Source organism: Abramis brama (genome assembly GCF_963993115.1).
Source record: "Abramis brama genome assembly, chromosome: 5".
Classification (NCBI taxonomy): Eukaryota; Metazoa; Chordata; class Actinopteri; order Cypriniformes; family Leuciscidae; genus Abramis; species Abramis brama.
The window spans coordinates 18,529,546-18,550,100 of NC_139967.1; the positions used below are offsets into that span (position 1 = coordinate 18,529,546).

At 37.5% G+C, this 20,555-nt stretch overlaps 1 protein-coding gene across 1 annotated transcript; it reads left to right on the plus strand.

The window, feature by feature from the left end:
- Positions 1–349: 349 nt before the first annotated feature.
- On the plus strand, positions 350–18,754 carry abcg4a (ATP-binding cassette, sub-family G (WHITE), member 4a). The gene is made up of 15 exons (XM_084114262.1): positions 350–818; positions 3,374–3,611; positions 12,343–12,460; positions 12,583–12,715; positions 13,022–13,072; positions 13,199–13,344; positions 13,482–13,605; positions 13,734–13,848; positions 15,223–15,368; positions 15,462–15,560; positions 15,654–15,822; positions 16,012–16,112; positions 16,332–16,490; positions 17,713–17,831; positions 17,927–18,754. Exons 2-15 carry the CDS (start codon positions 3,383–3,385, stop codon positions 18,150–18,152), a joined length of 1,935 nt encoding a protein of 644 aa, XP_083970388.1. The 5' UTR covers positions 350–818; positions 3,374–3,382; the 3' UTR covers positions 18,153–18,754.
- The last annotated feature ends 1,801 nt before the right edge of the window (positions 18,755–20,555 follow it).

Genomic DNA, 20,555 nt, shown 5'->3' on the forward strand with positions numbered 1-20,555 from the left:
ATTTTAATATTGTTGTATATCCTCATACAGGTAAAAAAAAAGAAAAAAAAAAAGGCTAATGTCACCAAAATGCACGTAACATCATCATTGTATTTTTATGGCAAAGTGCAACCACTCAGCTGCCAGATTTTTACCATAAATTTACCCACAACAATTTAAAATGCGGGATTTTTTCGAAATACCTGCAAACACAAGCAAAGCATCATAATGCAAGTAACCAAATATAGCCCATCACTGCTACTTTAATCGTCCTCCAGTGTGTAGCCTCACACAGGTTTATTTCGGATGAGAGCAGTTCCGCCCATACCACAGACCGCCGGGCGTGCCAGGGCTCCTCTGTCCACTGCGCGCTACTGCGGTGCAGCATCCGGAGGACCGGGCAGAACGAGCACTACTTCTCTCTGCACAGCTCCATACGCATTCTGGATGACTGTTATGCGCAATGATCGAGTCATGTTTGCCCTTCCGTCAGCTGTCCGAAATGAAACTCCTGGTTTAACAAGGATGCTGCATATATTTAATGATTCATAACTGTTATGTTTATTTTGGATGGGAATTGTCTCGCTATATTTTCAAGGAACGACATGAATGTGACGTTCAGCGGCTTTCTGAAGGAGAAGAGCATCCTCGCCGTCACCGGTGAGCGGGATCGGGCGTGTAACGGAGCATCTTTTCTCTCAGCTGGACTAGTGCGGGGCCGCTCCTGTTGCTGAAGCCTGTGTTTACTATTCTCTTGAGCTAAGAGGAATGAATTGGACATTTTTATAAGGAAACACACTGCCAGAGAGACGTTTGATTCACTCAACGCGTCAAAAAAAGTAGGTATCATGTCATTTTGAGTCTGTGAACACTTGGAGAGGATCTCTTAGCCTGTGTTTTGCATGCGTGTGATGTCATTGACAGGGTATGTGATGCATGTTATTCTAAACACTGACTCTATTCACCAGATTGAGCGCATGTGCAATGAATGTGATTGGCATTTCTTTATTAATGAATATTGCTCCCTCATAATTGCTTATTGAGTGCTCTGTCTTATATCTGTGTTGGGAAGTGGAGCATCAGTGAGTGAAGGGAGACAGTGACCTATCTCTGACAGACTGGGTTTTCACTACTGGTTCTCAATCAAGTCCTCAACACTGCATATTTGGGATGTTTTCCTTATTTAATACAACTCATTGATATCATCAGCTCATTAGTAAAAGCTCCAAGACCTACATTGGGTGTGTCAGATGTACAAAATTCTGATCCATTCTGAGGTGCTCAAAAACATGGCCTCCTGACCAGAAAAAGAGAGTCAAGTTGTGGCCAATAGAGTCCTATAAGTGACATAATCATTAGGCCTATGCCTTATGCCTATATACCACTTGGGTCAACCTGGTCAGACTGGTCTGTTGTCTGGTTTTGAATTAATTTGTTAATCCTGCTTATCACAAGTTTGGCCAGGCTGTGGGACCATCTTGAACCAGTAAAGACCAGAATTCCAAATTAGGCTGCATATATTATATTGGAAATATTTTAAATAAAGTGTTCAGGACCACTCTTTTGAAGATGAATCACTTCGATATGAAGAGGATCAAGTGCGGGTCTGTCTGTGAGGAAGATGGATTTGGTGAATTTACAGATTTTGAATATATGAAAATAATGATTTTGAGGTTTTTTGTTCGCCTGTTGGTGCATGCATTTCATCCAGCCTCAGCAGTGATGGAATGATTTTATTTAATGAAAACCTGTGTCAAGTGGCAAGAGGGACCAATACATGTAAAGCTCCAGAGCAGTCTTGGATCAGTTTTGAAATGTAGTTTTGTTCGATTCTCCAGCCTCTTGTCTTGTGCCTTTAGACATAATGGAAAATAAACTGAGCGCTTTTTAATGGAAGATACCATATTGACAAGCACTTTAACAGTATAATTTGCTAGATGGCAACATTGAAAACACTGGTTCTTTAGAGAGGCAGGGTTTTATCAAGCACAGCACCCGGAACTGGTTTAGATGCTTCTGCAGCCTAAGTGCTTTCTATATTGACGTGAAATACAATAACTCATTGGATTCCACGTTCTCATTGCTGTCAGTACTGTTTGTACCTCTGTAGCTCAGTTTTACAATGTCAGTGTCATTGAATCTGGTGGTGATTTTTAATTGAATGCTGATATGACTATATTTAAAAGTCTGATATTCTTGCAGAAAGGCACTTGTTTACTGCATTCTGAGTAATGCAATTCTTGTATGCTGTGGACTAATACATTGTTGGGACCAATTGTCCCAGTCCCTACGAGGGAAATGAATTAATAAACATACTAAATTATGCTTATTTGAAAAAGTAGAGAGAATATCGGTTTGTACAGTATAAAAATCATTGTCAATAGAGAGACGAAGATATCCCCACGAAGATAGCAAATCCTAACATGTGTGTGTGTAGAATCTTCATATTCTATGTCATTCAGAAAGTTCATATGAATCAGCGCTATACTGTTGTCAGGCTGTAATCAGATCCTTACTCATCATAACAGTTCTTTCTGGAATTACAACCTCAGCCTTCCACATCCAGCAGGAAAACGTGAGAATCCTACTAAATCTGTGTAAGAGCTTTCATTTTTATAGAGGATAATTCTTTAAAAATTCTGTTAGTTTATCTAAATATTCATAAAAATAGAACGGATTATGCTCAGGAAAGTTCTCCATTACTATTGAAAGGTACAGAAATACTAATTTGAAATAGAGAGAGATGCTCGACCCAGTGGTCAGTAATTCTTGTCAGCTTGTTCGTTGAGAGCTGCCCACGCAAAACTGAAAAAAAGGTTTCCATCAAAGCTTCAGATGCTGGCATCAAATTCCACAGGCTTCAAGGGTAATTACTCTACTAACTGAAACTGTCTCCAAGTGCATAACCCTCATGTCTGAGCAGATGCTTCCTCTGTCACAGATTTATACTCAAAATATCTTCCTAGATGGCCTCTGTATAATATAGTTAGCACCCAAATGCCATTCAACTGGCCTAACCGAAAACACTTAATTAAACCATAATGTGGTTGGAATGAGTGAATGTTTATTCAGAATGATGACCACCATGATTAATTCATGTTTCTTTTTAAAAGACAGAATGATTTTGTCACCTTTCTGTTCCTCTTTTTTTCTCTTCAGCCCAACCTCATATACAGTAGTATCAATAGACTCAAACAGGAGTGTGAATGTACACACAACTCATCAAAGACATTTTCTCCTCTGCATAAGTGTGTGTATGTGTGAGGTGATTGCATTGAGGTAGATTTGATTGCAGAATCAGTAGGATGATTTTATGATTCTGTGTCAGTACAAATGTTCCATATTTATACATTGTAACTATTTTTTCATCATTGCATTCTCCCACATTTCCCAGGCTCTTGGTATGGCTGCGAAGTCTTCAGAGCCGGGGTCAGTTTCCATTCCCATGGAGGAGACTAAGCGTGCGGGAGGAGCCCCTCAAGATGCTGCCATGCTGACCCACCTGAAGAAGGTGGAGAACCACATCACTGAGGCACAGAGGTTTTCTCACCTGCCTCGGCGTTCAGCGGTGGACTTGGAGTTTACAGAGCTTTCCTACACCATCCGTGAGGGCCCCTGTTGGAGGAGGCGAGGTATTGCATGAATCTTCAAGATGAAGCTTATGTGGTGGTGATTACTGTAAGATGAAGCTTTAACTTGGATGAAAATATCTCAAAATGAGTGATTATAGTTTGTTTTTCTGGTAGTATTAGTGGGTTACACATTTTACCTTTTGAGTTTTTTTTTTTATTGTGTCCGAAATCAAGACGCTGACAGTTATTTTCCTTTTATTGCCCATGAGTACAAAAGTGGTCATGTGATTTACTGCGTTTATCTCTGCCAACCAATGACAACCTTTCCAGATATGATAAGCTACACACGCACAGATATAATAATATTAGCCAAGAAACAGGAACTGTAATTATGCAACAAACCAATCATAAATCTGTGCTGACATGAACAACTTATTTGTCTGGTTTTCTTGTGCTAAACATTTATTGTGTCTGAACTCAAGATACTGCTAATAAATAAAATTTATTACATGGTTTCTGGAATACTCAAATCTGATTGGGCGATCGCTGTTGTCAGATCTCCGTCATCCATGCCAACATCATCTCATCCTAGCACTGAAACCTACTTTCACACCGCAGATTCAAACTCTTTCGAACTTGTGCCATCTTGTGTCTCAGTAATCAACTGTAGTAAAAATGTAAAGGATTTTACTGTAATATTGTTGCACTGGTTTTTTTTAAGTGGAAGCTTTTATTTAATGTACTGGCAAGATCATACAATTATTTAAACTCAAATTAATTTTTCATGTCGTCTTATTTAGCCTACTTGGTGAGTTGGTGCATCGGTGTCATGATGACCCAGTTGGGGTTTGTTTTGTGATATGGACAGAATAGCTTTATATAATCCCTTATCACTCCAAACTCACGACACACAAACACACATATACATGGACGTGATACTATTAGCCCCTCACACACACTCCACCCTGTGTCCTGGGCTGTGGAGTGCTGTTCTCAGCAGACTTTAGATATAGTAAATAATTCACTTCCCTAGACGGCACACTGCTCAGCTGTCTGCTGCCTAGCCTAGCTATACCTGCCCGGGATGAGCTCAGCCCACACACGTGAATGCTCACACACACTTTATTGATAAGGACAATCTTCTTCTACACCGCCCATTTTTTTAATCTGGTTGCAATGATTGATTGTACTTGGTGGTTTTTTTTGTTTTTTTTTGCTTTGCAGCTTAGGCTGGTTTTTGATGGACATATCAGACTGGATAGGTTTATCTGACATTCTGTGTAGCTTGTGAGATAAGATAAGAGATAAAACTGGCAGTCTTAAGAAGGTATATGGAGAGCTTAGATAAAAGGAGAAATGTTTTGTGCTTTTAAATGCTCTTAAACAAATAGAAATTGTTAGTTTGAGCTTTGGGTGTATGTTATTCACTGGGCTGGAAAAGGGTTCATGGAATTATGAATTTAATCTTTATATCATGGTATATTCTCACTGTACTATCTCTCATTTCATCTTTACGAAACTTCCTCGAAACATGTTGAGTACATTTAGTATATAAAAAGTAGATTTTGTTTGATATATATAGACCATTTTTGTATAAATATTTAATGAAAATACGTATTTGTATTTTTATTATACAATACTTAATATGTATATAATAAATATACTCTATATAAATACTAACTCCACCCACCATTGTCTGACTGAGCCAGACAAAATGACAAATGATATCACACTGATGACAGAATGAGTAGCATGGAGTGTGAGGCGGGTTGCATAAGCTTTGGCTGAACTCATTCTTCTCCCTTTTCCCATCGCATATCATGCTCGTAGAGGCCTTTATTTTAAATAAAAATTAAGACAATATTCGAAAAGTAGTAATAAAGTGCCTAACAGGTATTTAATAGTGGGAATATAGTGTTTAAGGGGCAGGATTTGAAGGATGTGTAGGGGAAGTAATGTCAAGTACAAGTAATGTCCCAAAAAAGCAGCACCCATTTATTGATTTATAATAAATATAGTCATATACATTAAATATGTTGTTATTACTGCATACTGTTTTATAATATACTACATTGCACTGAGGTGCAAATAGTATCTGCCACTAATAGCTTGTGCAAAGAAAATACTTTTTCACTTAGTGTAAATAGCATCTATCGCTATTTGAACTTAGTGCAAAGAAAATACTTTTTGTTGCTATTTACACTCTTTGTACCTGCTTATGGAGCTTCACTACATATCTCATAACTCTCATTGCCTTCTGTCTTTCTCCCTCTTTCTATGCTCCATGTATTTTAGCCAGTAATCCTCATGGAGTGGTTGCAGTGCTGCGTTAATGCTGGTGAATGATGGCTTTTGCACACACAGCAGCTCCTATAGCTTCATGTCCTCCAGACCAGCATGCTGAGCTCCACCCACACATACCCGCATACACACACACACACACGGCACAAACCAAGCACATGTACACGACAGATGTATCATAAGGTCTCCTGCACACATGTGCCCTTACTAAATGGAAGATGGTGAATCATAGAGTGATGATCTATCTCTATAACATTGATAGCCGGTTGCTCCTGAGACTCTGTTTCTTATATGTTTGAATGGTGTGCCACATTATGTTTTTTTTTTAATTAGCACCCATTAGTATGCCATTCTTTCAGTATTACCTCATACCTCATTATACAATCCCTCTGTTGTTCCATCTGTTGAGAAACAAGCTCTTTCATGTGCAATTTCTGTATCAGCAGTTTTAAATGTATATCATTTCATGCTGAAAAATATTTAGGTCTTAGCAAATTTGATAACCTTATCCAACCATTTCAAATAATCTTGGAATTGTTCAACAACTGTATTTACAGTATATGTGGCTTTAAAAAACAAATTTGTTTTTGTGAAATATTATTACAATTTAAAATAACTTTTCTATTTTAATTTATTTTAAAATTGCGGAGCATGTTGATGAAAAAAATATGAGATGGGAGGAAAAATTTAATGTTTTCTCCCATTCAATATTTTTTCCACCACCATGTTACGTATAAAATATAATTTATTATTGTAATGGCAAAGAAAAAATAAAATAATTCAGCAACTATTAGTTCAGTCTTTAGTGTCACATCATCCTTCAGAAATCATAATAATATGCTTATTTGGTACTTAAGAAACATTTATTATTGTTATCAATATTGAAAACAGTTGTGCAGCTTAATATTTTTAAGGAAACTGTGATCATTTTTTATTCAGGATTCTTTGATGAATAGAAAGATCAAAACAGCATTTATTTAAAAATAGATTTTTTTATAACATTGTAAAAGTCCTTACTGTCACCTTTGAGCAAATTAATCCAAACAGGACAGTATAAAACAGCAACAGCCGGCATGGACATTAAAATTCAGAAATGTTTATGCATTATGCATTTTCAAACTGGTAAATTTTAAAAATACTGCAAAGGCAAATGTATTTGCTTGCATGCTACATGTTCATCCAGGTTTACCTTGTTGTTTTTTTCACCTTTTCATTGCTGTGCAGTCCATGTGGAATTTTGTGAAGGTCATACAGAATTGTTCCTCTATAAGTACTTCCCTGAGCCTTGAATGATAATGTATGTGAGTAAAGGCAGAGCGAATAGATTAATGGTTATGTGCAGGCTGATGGTTTTATTTCTGATTGATGAATAGAAGCTATGTGGCTTTCCTGCCATTTAACCCTCCTCCTAGATGTCATGCTGCCTCTTCCCTCTCCTAGCCTCTCATCTTTATTGATCGGTCTCTGTTGTTTTTGCTTTTCTGTATTACCTCTGGCCCCTCTCTCTCCACTTTGTCTTTTCCTCTGGACCCCTGATCACCTGTCATGTTTTATCTTCTCTTATCTTCCTGCAATTTCTTATCCCTTGCTCTGTTCCTCCTCTCTCGCTGCTTTTAGAACATGTCGAGTCATAAACATTCTGAATTTTGGATGGTTGCTTTGATCTGAACCTGTGGGAACTAGCATGGCTGCCATATATGTTATACAATACCAGTGCAAATTAGTTAGAGTTATGAGTAATGCAGAATAGTCACAAATCTGCTCTGTGAATATACTACATCTCCAGCACTATAAAAAACACATGTGAAATCTACAGTAATTTACTGTGTTTGTGCACAGGAAATTACTGTATACAAGTTCACAGTAGAATACTGTGTATTCACTCAAAAATTGCAGTAATGAAGGGAGTATTGTAATCAAACAGTTGATGGTAGCCATTGACTTCCATAGTATTTTTTTTCCATTCTATGGAAGTCAATGGCTACCATCAACTTTTTGATTATCAACATCCTTTAAAATATATATTACTGATTGTATAATCAATTACATAATTGATTCTTGTGTGTTCTACAGTACATTTGAAGTTCTATAAAGTATGAGTGTGTGTAGTATGAATGTAATCCAGAAATACTACATTCGCCATGTTGCCCTTATCATGTGACCTACCAACGTCAGTTATGTCGCTTCACTGCCATTCACAAATCCTCTTCACAATCTTGCCGGAAGAAGTAGGTCATCCGGGTACTTTTTGCCTACTCTTTTATGAGTACTGTGAATTCGGACATACTTCTTTTGTCACTGTTTTTCGCCTATAGGGAAGTATGCGATTTCAGCTGCAGCCAAAGTCAACAAATAATGACAGGGCAAATGAACCAAACCAGAACAGAATACATTACAATTATATTGTATGATATCTGAATTATGTTTTCCTGTCATTTTATCAATTCGGTTTCCGTGTTATTTAACCGTGTATTTAACAGTTTTTTTTTTTTTCTTTCTAATGTTGCTGTTGTAGAACATGGACAGTACAAGCCAAAAGTTTGAACCAACCCTCACATTCACTTGAATGAGATAGTGTGTTCAACTTTTGACTGGTACATTATGTCATGGGAACATAGTGGTGTTTATGTTTATGATTATTTATGTTTATGAATTACTGTCTAATGATCATAGCACCATGATTTAAAGTGTTATCAAGGAAAGACTTAACATCTCCAGTGACTAGCTTCAGTATTGCTGTAAAGCTTCAATACTGCATTGCATGAGGCAAATTGATGAATACTTATGCAAATTGATGATCAAAATTAATACTGGCCAAGAAAACTGATTCATCAATCAGTATTTATGCCCTCCTGCCCACTCAAACCAACTCAAGTCAGTACATCGCTTGCCCTGCTGTTTATCAGTCATGCTAATGCTACCAGCAGCTCTGGCGAGAGGAACAAGCTGAGGCTACAGTTAGCCAGTGCTCTGATATTTATACTAGGCCTGTTAGCTTATATGAAATATACCTCTGAGTCTTGAATGAATAAATGAACGAATGAGGCATTTATATAGCGCTTTCATATGTACTACTGTGTACACCCAAAGTGCTTTACAATCATATCAACCATCCAAGATGATCCAAGATGATCTTGCCTATAACGTCACAAATAGAGAGGGACAGAGAATTTGGCTGAACTGAATTTTCAAATCCATCTGACAGATTACACTTTGGATTATGGTACTATGATATTAGACAGTTATTAGTTTGAATAAACATAAGTAGTCACAAATGTAACCACTAGTATGTACCCATTACATATGTTTAACAATGTCCTACAGCAGCAAAATGAGAAACAGTAATGGTTCTTCCATGCTCAAACACTATTACCGTTAAAAAAGCAGTACTTGCAAATTAGCGTGTTTTACTTTACAGTAACACGGTTGCTACTGTAAATGAAAACAGCAAAAAAACAAAAACAATTATTTATTCTACAGTAAGTTACTTGACAATTGTTGCCAGTTAATTACTGTGAAGATTTTACAGTAGTTACTTGTCAATAGCTGCCAGTTAATAACTGCTTTTATTTTACAGTAAGTTACTTGTGACTTGCTGCCAGTTAATTACTATGAATTTCACAGTCATATTTCTTACAGTGAGGGGTTTGTCTCTGTGCTTAAATAGCAGCTAATTAACCCAAATACATTCTTGTAATGCACCAGATATTTCATTTAATTTGAAATATCCTTTTTCCACCTTCAAACTGTTTGCTAGCTTGATCTAATGCAGAATATTAGATTCTGTGCTCTTGCTTGAGGGTGCTAATCTTTTTTTTTTACCTTTCCTTCAGTGTGTGATATAGCTGTTTGTGCATGCAAACGATCTGCAAAGGTACAAAGCACAAAGTCCACAGTAAAGGGAGTTAATTTCTCCAACAGAAAATACTTGACTAAAAATGCCTCGTTTGTAGTCCTGCCATTGTTTCTGTGACTACACATTCTGTGACTACAGATTTGCATAATGCCTACTGGCTGCTTTGGTCCGCCCTCAAAGAACAGTTGGGTGAGTGAATTTGCTATGTCGAGGAAATACTGTTTTTTTCACTGGAGAGCTGGAATTGGACTTTACTGATACCATTGTTACCACAGCTATAATACAGTTTTTAGCTGCTCACAAAGCCTCCGGAGCTGAAACTTGATTATGTTAAAGGGTGTTACATTTCTGACACACACTATAAGCATTTGACCAACAGTCTGGTCCAGATAACCAATTAGAGCACAGACTGGACTTTTTGAAAAAGTCGGGCTTTAAAGAGAAAGGAACTAAAACAGAGCGCTTCAGGCAGAAGGTGAAAAAAGGGTGCTGCAGCAATTTAAGAGAAACATTAAAAAGTTGTTTTTGAACTTGAAATCAGCAGACCTCAATCATATTAGAGAACTGTAAGTATTCTGCCATTGCATAGTTCATTCAGTATTTCAATTTTTAGCTCTCATAGCCCTTCCACAAAATCGTGTTTGCCTATATGAGCCAATTATTCATAATCATATTATAATTTGTTTTCTCATTTTAGGTAAATCATGGCCATGTTGTACTAATTCGTTCCATTATTTTCGTTAAATTGATTTAACTACTATTTAACTATTAAAACAAGTGAACGAAATAGTACAACATAGAAAAGATATTGAAACATGGCCACAATATAATTTTTTTCCTGCATGTCATGTGTGGGGCTCCAAAGCAACCTGCTCCATGTAAATATAATATTTTTTTTAATGAGTAAAACTTTTTAAGGCAAAAAGATTTAGATTGTGAATATAGTTACTGACTTTCAGGAACCCTCCTAACACTGTAGCCTACGTTTCTAACACAAGACCATATCGCTAGCAGATTGATGGATGCTTTCTTCCTTATCGGCACACAACCGCATCTATTGATTAAATGTGTTTAAACTTTCCAAGAACGGTCTCAGGCTGATCCTAGTTCAGCCCATTCTATAGCACAGACCCATGTAAGTGATCTCACAGACACAGTGCTGTTTGTTTTTAACTCGTGCTGGAGATGGAGAAAAATGCATGAGCAGATTAATGCTCAGGTTACACATCGTCAGCATGTTGCATCTAAAGATAAATTATTAGTTACAATAGGATGCAGGGCATATCATTTGTGGATGAGTTGTTAGCATTTAATACTCATGCACGCCACAGATCATTGGTATGCAGAGAAGCATACCGGAAATTATAGGTCGATGTAAGGGTGTTGCCCATGTCGCTCTCTTTCTCTTTCTCTTTCTCCATTCTGTCACTTATCATACATCAATTTTTCCGTGATGCATATGCGGAGAAGGAGAGAGACATGCAGGGAATGAAAGAGAGCAATCAGAGCACTTCACTAATGACTCAAGGATCTGACTGAAATATAGAGAGACACACAGATAAAGGGGGAAGACAAAACGTATAACATAAAACCAGGGATATTCAGTGAGGCGTCTGTGGTCCTGAGGGGGTCTGGATACTACTGTAACGGTTTCATTTCAAACTCTTTCTTTTGCATTAAAGGGGTCATGACATGGATTTTTATTTTAATATGTTCCTCAAGGTTCACTTATAATGTAATAAAGTTTTTTGCACACAAAAAAAAAAATACATATATGTATATTTGTAATATTTTAAACAAAAAATTATTGCAAAGCGGAATTTTCATTACATTTATTATTATCAGTGTTTAAAACAGTTGTGCTATTTTTGTAGATTTCTGATATATTTTGTGGAAACAGTGATAAATTCTTTTTCAGGATTCTTTGATGAATAGAAAGTTCAAAATAAAGTTTTTTTTTGTAGCAACGAAAAGTCTTTACTGTTGATCAATGTAATGCATCCTTGGTGAATAAAAGTATTTCTTTCTTTCTTTCTTTCTTTCTTTCTTTCTTTCTTTCTTTCTTTCTTTCTTTCTTTCTTTCTTTCTTTCTTTCTTTCTTTCTTTCCTTTTTTATCTTCCTGACCCTAAACCTTTAAATGTAAAATGCATGTTTCTTAAAGTTGCTAGGCTTTCAAGTCAACACTTGCATGCTATGTCATTTTTGCTATTTCAAAAAGATTTAAGACCACTGACATAAACAAGAAGCTAACAATGAGTGGCAGTAGCAACACAAGTTTCTGTCTCCCTCTTGAGGTAGAGATAAGAGTTACTGGTATGACTTCATTGCTTTTTCAGCACAATTAGATGATGGTTCAAATCTTGACTTTTATTCTGTCATTTGTAGTTTAAATAATTGTATTGGACATTACTTGAGGGTTAATATTTTTCTAGACTGCACAATCAAAGTACTTTGAGTACAAAGTACTTCATTGGAGTTCACAGGTTATGATTTTGTATACAGTATATTAATATAATTCAATGTTTAATCAAGCCTATTTTTGTTTGATGCCAGCTAACTCTGTCATGCATTTAATTTGGCAAACTGTAACATAAAGCAGAATAAACACAATGTACCCAAAATGCTGTGTGCAGGATTTAAGGCCCTTCTGAAGTGTCTGTCCGGAAAGTTCTGCAGTCGGGAGCTTATCGGAATCATGGGACCCTCCGGGGCCGGCAAGTCTACTCTCATGAACATTCTTGCCGGCTACAGGTGGGCATGCATTTATGCACAGAGAAGGAATATTCAATAATTCATTACCTGTTTATCACTTCCCAGCCTTTCTTTTTCTAGTCTCATTAAGATTTCTGTCCCATGTCTCTATGTTCCTGCAGAGAGACAGGCATGAAAGGTCAAATCCTGGTAAACGGGCGACCCCGTGACCTCCGCACCTTTCGAAAAATGTCATGTTACATCATGCAAGAAGACATGCTACTGCCAAACCTAACAACACGAGAGGCAATGATGGTGAGATCCTTTGTGTGTGTCTGCATCTGTGAGCATGAGAAGCGCTCTAGAATACTCAATTCTGATTGGTCAATCACTGCATTCTGTGGGCAAATATATGCATTATTTTCATGAAGCTGTATATATAACAATTGTCCCTGGCAACCAATCTCTTTTCCTCAAATAATAAAATAATTTCAACTCAAATCATTATTTTATGCACAATTATTTGTACATAAACACCTTCAATTACATACTTATATAGTTTTTTTGATAATTGATTATAGATAGCCTGGTTTTAATGTAATCTTTCTTTGTTTTGTTTAGGTTTCTGCTAACCTTAAACTCAATGAAAATATGGACGTGAAAAAAGAACTGGTAAGCTTTTGCAGCACCACTATAGATAGTATGATATGTTAGAAAAATGATCAAAACTATGAAGCTGAATGGTGACATTGTGTTTATGTGTTTTTGTTAGCTAAATAATGATATAATGTGTGACAGGTGAATGAGATCCTCACAGCATTAGGACTGCAGGAGTGCGCCCAAACTCGCACCATCTCCCTGTCGGGTGGCCAGTGTAAGCGATTGGCTATTGCTCTGGAGCTGGTCAACAACCCTCCTGTCATGTTTTTTGATGAACCCACCAGGTACCCAGAGCTGTAGTATTACACACAGCCTTATTCTTAACCATAATCCAATAAAATGTATGCATTAATATTGCTCCTTTACGAAACCTTTCTGTTTAATATTTCCAAACTTACATGTGTTTGTCTCTGTATGTTAGTGGTCTAGACAGCGCGTCCTGTTTCCAGGTGGTGTCCTTGATGAAATCTCTAGCTTTGGGAGGAAGAACCATTATCTGTACGATCCACCAGCCCAGTGCAAAACTATTTGAAATGTTTGACAAGGTCATTGCTGTATTCTAAAATTATATCGTATTGTGAAAAATGTGTTTCTGGGTTGAATGACTGGAAGTGTGTGAGGATGTTAATGTGTTCATGTTCTTCTTTAATACTCTGTGTGTTCTTCTGTGTAGCTTTATATCCTGAGTCAAGGTCAGTGTATATATAAGGGGACGGTACCGTACCTTATCCCCTACCTGAAAAACCTTGGACTCCACTGCCCCACATACCACAATCCTGCAGACTTTAGTAGGTGTACTGTGTGTGTGTGTGTGTGTGAGAGAGAGAGAGAGAGACAGAGACAGAGACAGAGACAGACAGAGACAGAGACAGAGACAGAGAGAGAGAGAGAGAGAGAGAGAGAGAGTGTTTTTCTTAAGGGGATAGTTTTCACCCAAAAATGAAAATGTTCTCATCACTTACTCAACCTCAAGATGTTCCAAAACTGTATGAGTTTCTTTCTTCTGTTGAACTCAAAAGAAGATATGTTAAAGTCCGCGTGAACCGGAAGTTGCAAACAACTTTTCTCCAGTGCTGTGACGTATTTCCCAGTGAAACGGAATATTGAACAGAGGGCAGGGTTTTACTCTAGCGCTCCTCCTCTCCATCTCTCGCTCATAGCAGACTAACGGTTTGAGGGGAGTGGTTAAGGGTTCCCCAACCCAAGTCCTCAAGCCTACGTCTTCAGTGAAGGTCCTCCAATGCAGAGGGGAGGGGCATTTTCAGATTTTGATTAAAGATTATGAAGCCAAAAAATTTTTTTGTGTGGATTGACTTGCATGGATGAATTGTTCAGCACAAAACGATCAATTTAGGCGAACAAAGTAAATATGGTCAATTTTGATTTCATGTGGACTTTAAAGTATGTTGGTAATCAAACAGTTGTTGGTAGCCATTGACTTCCATAGTATGAAAAAAATAAAATAATAATACTATGGAAGTCAATGGCTACCGTCAGCTGTTTGATTACCAACATACTTTAACATATCTTCTTTTGAGTTCAAAAGAAGAAAGAAACTCATACAGATTTGGAACAACATTGATGACAACATTTTCATTTTTGGGTGAACTATCCCTTTAAAAATGTCACACCTAAAGAAATGAATAATATTTAAGCCAATATGTTTGGTCAGGGAATCCTGTGTTGTTGATTGTTAATCAATTGAACATTGATAATAATAAGAAATGTTTCTTGTGCAGCAAATCATCATATTAGAATGATTTCTGAATGATCATGTGACATTGAAGACTGTAGTAATAGCTGTTGAAAACAGCTTTGTCATATAGGAATAAATTACATTTTAAAATATATTAAAATTGAAAACAGTTCTTTCAAATTTAAATAATATTTTACAATACTACTGTTTTTACTGTATTTTTGATCAAATAAATGCAGCAATGAGTGTATGAGTGTATTTCCTAATTTACTTTTATTTATTATTGATAGTTTTATTTATTTATTTTTTGTAATATTAGTTATATATTGTATCCAGTGTGACTGAGTTGCTGAAGGCATCATGCCAGTGTATTCAAAGAGCTGATATTTGTTTTCGGCTCCTCTTGTCTGTCCTGTCAGTCAATCAATCAGCATGTGTGTGAATTCTGCTGTCTTTCTGCTGGCAGTAATCGAGGTCGCCTCAGGAGAGTACGGTGATCTGAACCCTGTGCTCTTCGAGGCTGTTCAGGGAGGCCTGTGTTCAGATGAGAGCAAGAAGAACTCCATTGACAAGAATGACCCCACCACATCCTGCCCCTCCCAGTGTTATAATGTGAGTGTGAACACACTCTCACACACAAAATCTGTCAGTCTCTTTATCAGTCTCTGACCCGCTCACCTCTTGTGTTATTGTGTAATCGACCAGGATTCAGGCTACATTGAGAAACACACTTTTGCCACCAGTACCTTCACACAGTTCTGCATCCTCTTCAAGAGAACCTTCATCACAATATGCAGGGACACGGTAAGAATTATCCTCTCTTGTTATTGTCTGTGCCTAATATCAAATGTTAAAGAAATCCAACAACAAAAGCAACGTCTGTGTGTGTGTGTTCAGGTATTAACCCACCTGAGGGTGATGTCACACCTGTGTATCGGCGTGCTGATTGGTCTGCTGTACCTGAACATTGGGAATGATGCCAGCAAAGTGTTCAACAACACTGGCTTCTTGTTCTTCTCCATGCTGTTTCTCATGTTTGCTGCACTCATGCCCACCGTCCTTACATGTAAGGCAATCTGTGTGTTTGGTTGTGTGTGCATAATTCTTTATGAGCATGGAAAACAGATTTGATCTGTCTGATTACTAACCCTTTTTGGTTTGTAATGAATTAGAAGCGTTCTTATTGGCTTGATTGAGAGTTATGGTTCTTACAGAATCAGTGGATCGAATTAGCAATGATGTATTTTCCTTGCAGTTCCAATGGAGATGTCAGTGTTCATGAGGGAGCATCTTAATTACTGGTACAGTCTAAAGGCGTATTACCTGGCTAAGACCATGGCTGACATTCCATTCCAGGTACGTCTGTTTCTACATCTTTCTCATGTGATAATGTTAAATCAAAGCATGTAGCCACTATTATAACTAATTGGAAGGGCTTGAGAAGTTGGCATGTGAGGACAGACATTTCTAAATGTTGGGGGGATGTCAGTCAATGCCCTAGTGGGTCTGTCACACTTTTCAGATCGTTCACATGTCTCAGGTAAAATGTATGAGTGCTTCTTCTCACTCTTCCAGGTCATTTGTCCGATAATGTACTGCAGTATAGTGTACTGGATGACAAAGCAGCCTCCAGAGGCAGCAAGGTATCTGCTCTTTATGGCGCTGTCCACCTCCACTGCCTTAGTGGCTCAGTCTCTGGGGCTTCTCATTGGAGCGGCATCCACCTCACTACAGGTATGAGGACTTCAAACTAGTGGTGGTAACATACCGTTCAAAAGTATGGGATTAGTAAAGTTTTTTTTTTTAAAGGAAATTAATACTTTTATTCTGTAAGGATGCATTAAGCTCACTACAAGTGACAGTGAAGACTTTAAAATTGTGTAAGAAAAAATGATGTCGATTTTGAAGATGTTTATTTCAGCGTAGCAGTGACAAGTATATAAAGTTTGAGTCACAATGAATGTTAATGAATTTACCACCTTGATTGTTAATGAAGTTACTATTGTGTTAAGAGCTGTGGTCTGTATGTTAATGCTAAGACAAATATATCACGGTTTCCACAAAAATATTTATCATCACAACTGTTTTCAAATTTGATAATAATAAGAAATGTTTATTGAGCATCCATTCAGCATATTAGACAGATTTCTGAAGGATCATGCGACACTGAAGACTAGAGTAATGGCTGCTGGAAATTCAGCTTTGACATCAGGAAATAGAAGACAGTTATTTTAAATTGTAATAATACTTCACAACATCTCTTTTTTCAAAAACATTAAAAGATGTACTAACCCCAGATTTATGAACTGTAGTGTACGTCATTGTATCTAAAATGTAATGCATATATTTTTGCTATGATAATTTGAATTCATTTAATACATGAATACATTTAAATTTCACGTCACAGTCATCGCCTGGCAGTTATGATATCATGCAGATATCATGCACATATCAGCAAAAATATGCGTAGTTTCATCTGTTGTATCCTATGTCATTTATACAAAATTTACAACATGTACTTTAACAGAGGAGTTTTCAAACATAAATTAAGTAATTTGTGTGATTAAATATTATTCTCATAATTCCAAACAGTCTTTAGGACCACTCAATGATACTCTAATAATTCAGTAAATCTGTTAAACAATATTGCTGGCACGCTATGGCTGAGCGTGGTTTACGCAGGACTCGAAGACGAAGATTAAAATGAAAAAAAAAACTTTATTAGCAGAAAGATAACTATACCAAACTTAACGTAAACATTAATGAGAACTGACCAGGGAGCAGACCAAGTAACAGAACATAACATTTTATTAATATTTTAACTTGACTATTTAAAAGTCAAGTTAAAAAAAAAAGTCCCCCCCCCCGCCCCAGCCTTGTACTTCCTTGCTTGAGGTGCTTGGATCCCGGCTTTTACATTGACTGTTCTTTATATTTTCCTCTTTCGCATCTTCAGGTTGCCACATTTGTAGGTCCAGTCTCTGCCATCCCAGTTCTTCTGTTCTCGGGCTTCTTTGTCAACTTTGACACCATCCCCAAATACCTTCAATGGAGCTCCTATGTGTCGTACGTCAGGTCAGTCAAGAACCATAACAATAACAATCATAAACAGACATTCATCCCCTAATCACAAAAATATCACACCCACACACTGATCTCTTCCTCTGCAGGTATGGTTTTGAGGGTGTGATCCTCTCCATCTATGGCATGAACCGCTCAGAGCTGGAGTGTCCCGGCGTGGTGTGTAAGTTCCAGAAACCAGAAGAGGTGCTGCAGCTGCTGGATGTGGAGGATGCTAAGCTCTACGTGGACTTCATTGTGCTGGGGCTCTTTTTCTTAATTCTGAGACTTGCCACGTACCTTGTTCTGCGGTATAAAGTCAAGTCAGAGCGTTAGGGCCGGAGCTCCTCTTCAGACTTAAATTTTATTTAACATACACATTAACTCATAAATGCACATACAAATCTTTTTGCAATGGACGCAGAAACCAATGCGCATTGATTCCGGGGCCATTTTTTGGCAGTGCAGCATTTATCCTCAGTTTTTGTTACTTGAAAAGTAATTTGAATTCTCTACATATAGAATAGGTTTTTTTACTTTAATTTTATTTTTTTTGAATGTATTCCATGTAGTTTAACTGTGTAAATTTACCTGTTACTGAACATTGAAGCATGAGTCTGTTGACAGGATTGGATGTATTTACATTGACAATCTCATGACAGCTCCCAATAGCATGTGGATTGGCCAACAGCCAACATGTGAACAAGTCTCTTTATACCAGATTGAAGGATCATCATATTATCTCACTGTTAATGCATTTAAATTCAGACCAAGCTAAAGAACATCATCAATATGTGTTTCGGAAGAGAGTGCGTTGCATGCTTCGGGCACTTTAGGACATGCAGGCAGCAGAACCAAGAACTCTGAGTGAGGTGTTCGGGATATCCTAGACCAGTGGTTCCCAAACCTGTCCTGAAGGACCCCCAACACTGCACGTTTTCTTTGTCTCCCTAATCAAACACACCTGATTCAACTCATCAGCTCATTAACCCATGTGATAATGAGCTGATGAGTTGAATCAGGTGTGTTTGATTAGGGAGACAAAGAAAACGTGCAGTGTTGGGGGTCCTTCAGGACAGGTTTGGGAACCACTGTCCTAGACTATAAGAATCGTCCAACCAGCGTATCTTCAATTCCATTTTTGTCTTCCCACGATACACTGAGATTGAAGAGAAAATATCTTCTGCAGCCTGCTGAAAATAAAGACTTTCATGATCTCCCAAGGCAATTATGGGCAAAGCCACGCCAACCTAAATCCAACCTTCTGACGAATGTTGAAGCAAGTGCCCTTGATGTGAACTGCCTATCATTTTTTTCTGAAGGGGATCTGAAATCTTGTTTGAGAAACATTTCGACATTTTGTCAGCATCCATCTGTCTCGTTACCTTGAATTCTCTGACAACTGCCTCTTTGGTATCCTGAGAGAGAAACAAACTATAGTTTGTGGGCTTTTGCGCTCTCGTTTTCATCAGGAGGGATCAAACCTTGAACTTGTACAATAAAAAACTCCCTACAGGGACCAAAAAGATTGAAAAAAAGCTCCCCTCCACTGAATTTACTGCATTCAGCCAGGAACGACACATATCAAATGTCAGAAAAAAACATTTGCAATCCTAAAGTCTGATATTGAACATCTTATACGAACATCCATTACTGTTTAAATCTGGCCTGTTTCTTTATGCTTCTTTTGCTTAATCTGCACTGCTGAGGATATCAGGACATTTGCAGATAGTTGCAAGTGACACGATCATATTAGATGCTGGATGAACACTTTATGCCATCTTCAATGTGCTTTTCTGGATGGATTAATCTATGATTCTTCTTTGCACTTGTATGTACACTTCCTCCTCCCTGCTTCTCCCCCCTGACAGCCAGGCTAATCAATACCGCAATGCAAACATCTCCACAACTGACTCGATGGAATATTTTTGAGTCCTGCTATGTGTTATGTCTCCTTATATAATGAAGACTACTAATAATCTGAGTATATACACAAAGAAAAGTATATGTGTTATGCTTTAAGCAAGACTGTAAATACATGTATGCACTTTTTTGATGTTGTTTTATTGGAACTTTTTTGGACATTCGTTAATTTTATTTTTATATCCTTAAATATGACATGCAATTCTGGAAAAGGGAGTGTTGTGACTGGAAACTGCATGATGAATTTGAAATCAAAACACAAGGTGCTGTGACTGAGGAATTTATGTTGCACATGTGTTGTAATACAGAAAATACTCCCAAAATAATTGAATAATCTGCTGCGGGTTAATTTTAGGACCTCTTGTTTTAGTTTTAGAATGTTGCCATTGGCAAGTTGACTCTACTTGAGCCATGTGAGTTGTAAAAATGTGATATACAGGTTTTGAGACAGGAAGGTGGCCCTCAGAATAGTCGGTAGCATTTAGCTCTAACACATAGTACTGTAAGGTACGATTGCTCTTTTTCTAGAACAATCTGTCCGCCGTAACATTGCACACAGCTTTAAAGATGATCTTTTGGTCATTCTGTGAAGAATTGCTGCTTCAAAATCAGTTTTGCTTCTTTGCCATATGGTATACCCAGGGAAAACTAGGTCAGCACTTGGTCGTGGATGCTTTCGGAGCAAGGGATCAATGAAACTATTAGCTGCTCGACAGTCAACAATCCAGTATTCAATATTGTTTGACTCCAACCAATCAGCAGTCGCTTAGACAAAGTGTTATCTGTTGTATTTCCTTTAGAGTCATTGGAGAGGTT

Excerpts from the sequence above, each read along its gene's own strand:
- abcg4a (XM_084114262.1), top strand. The coding sequence starts at position 3,383 with ATGGCTGCGAAGTCTTCAGAGCCGGGGTCAGTTTCCATTCCCATGGAG. Across the intron at positions 15,561-15,653 it reads TCACAATATGCAGGGACACG|GTATTAACCCACCTGAGGGT; the intron begins GTAAGAATTATC and ends GTGTGTGTTCAG. Across the intron at positions 17,832-17,926 it reads TCCTATGTGTCGTACGTCAG|GTATGGTTTTGAGGGTGTGA; the intron begins GTCAGTCAAGAA and ends CTTCCTCTGCAG.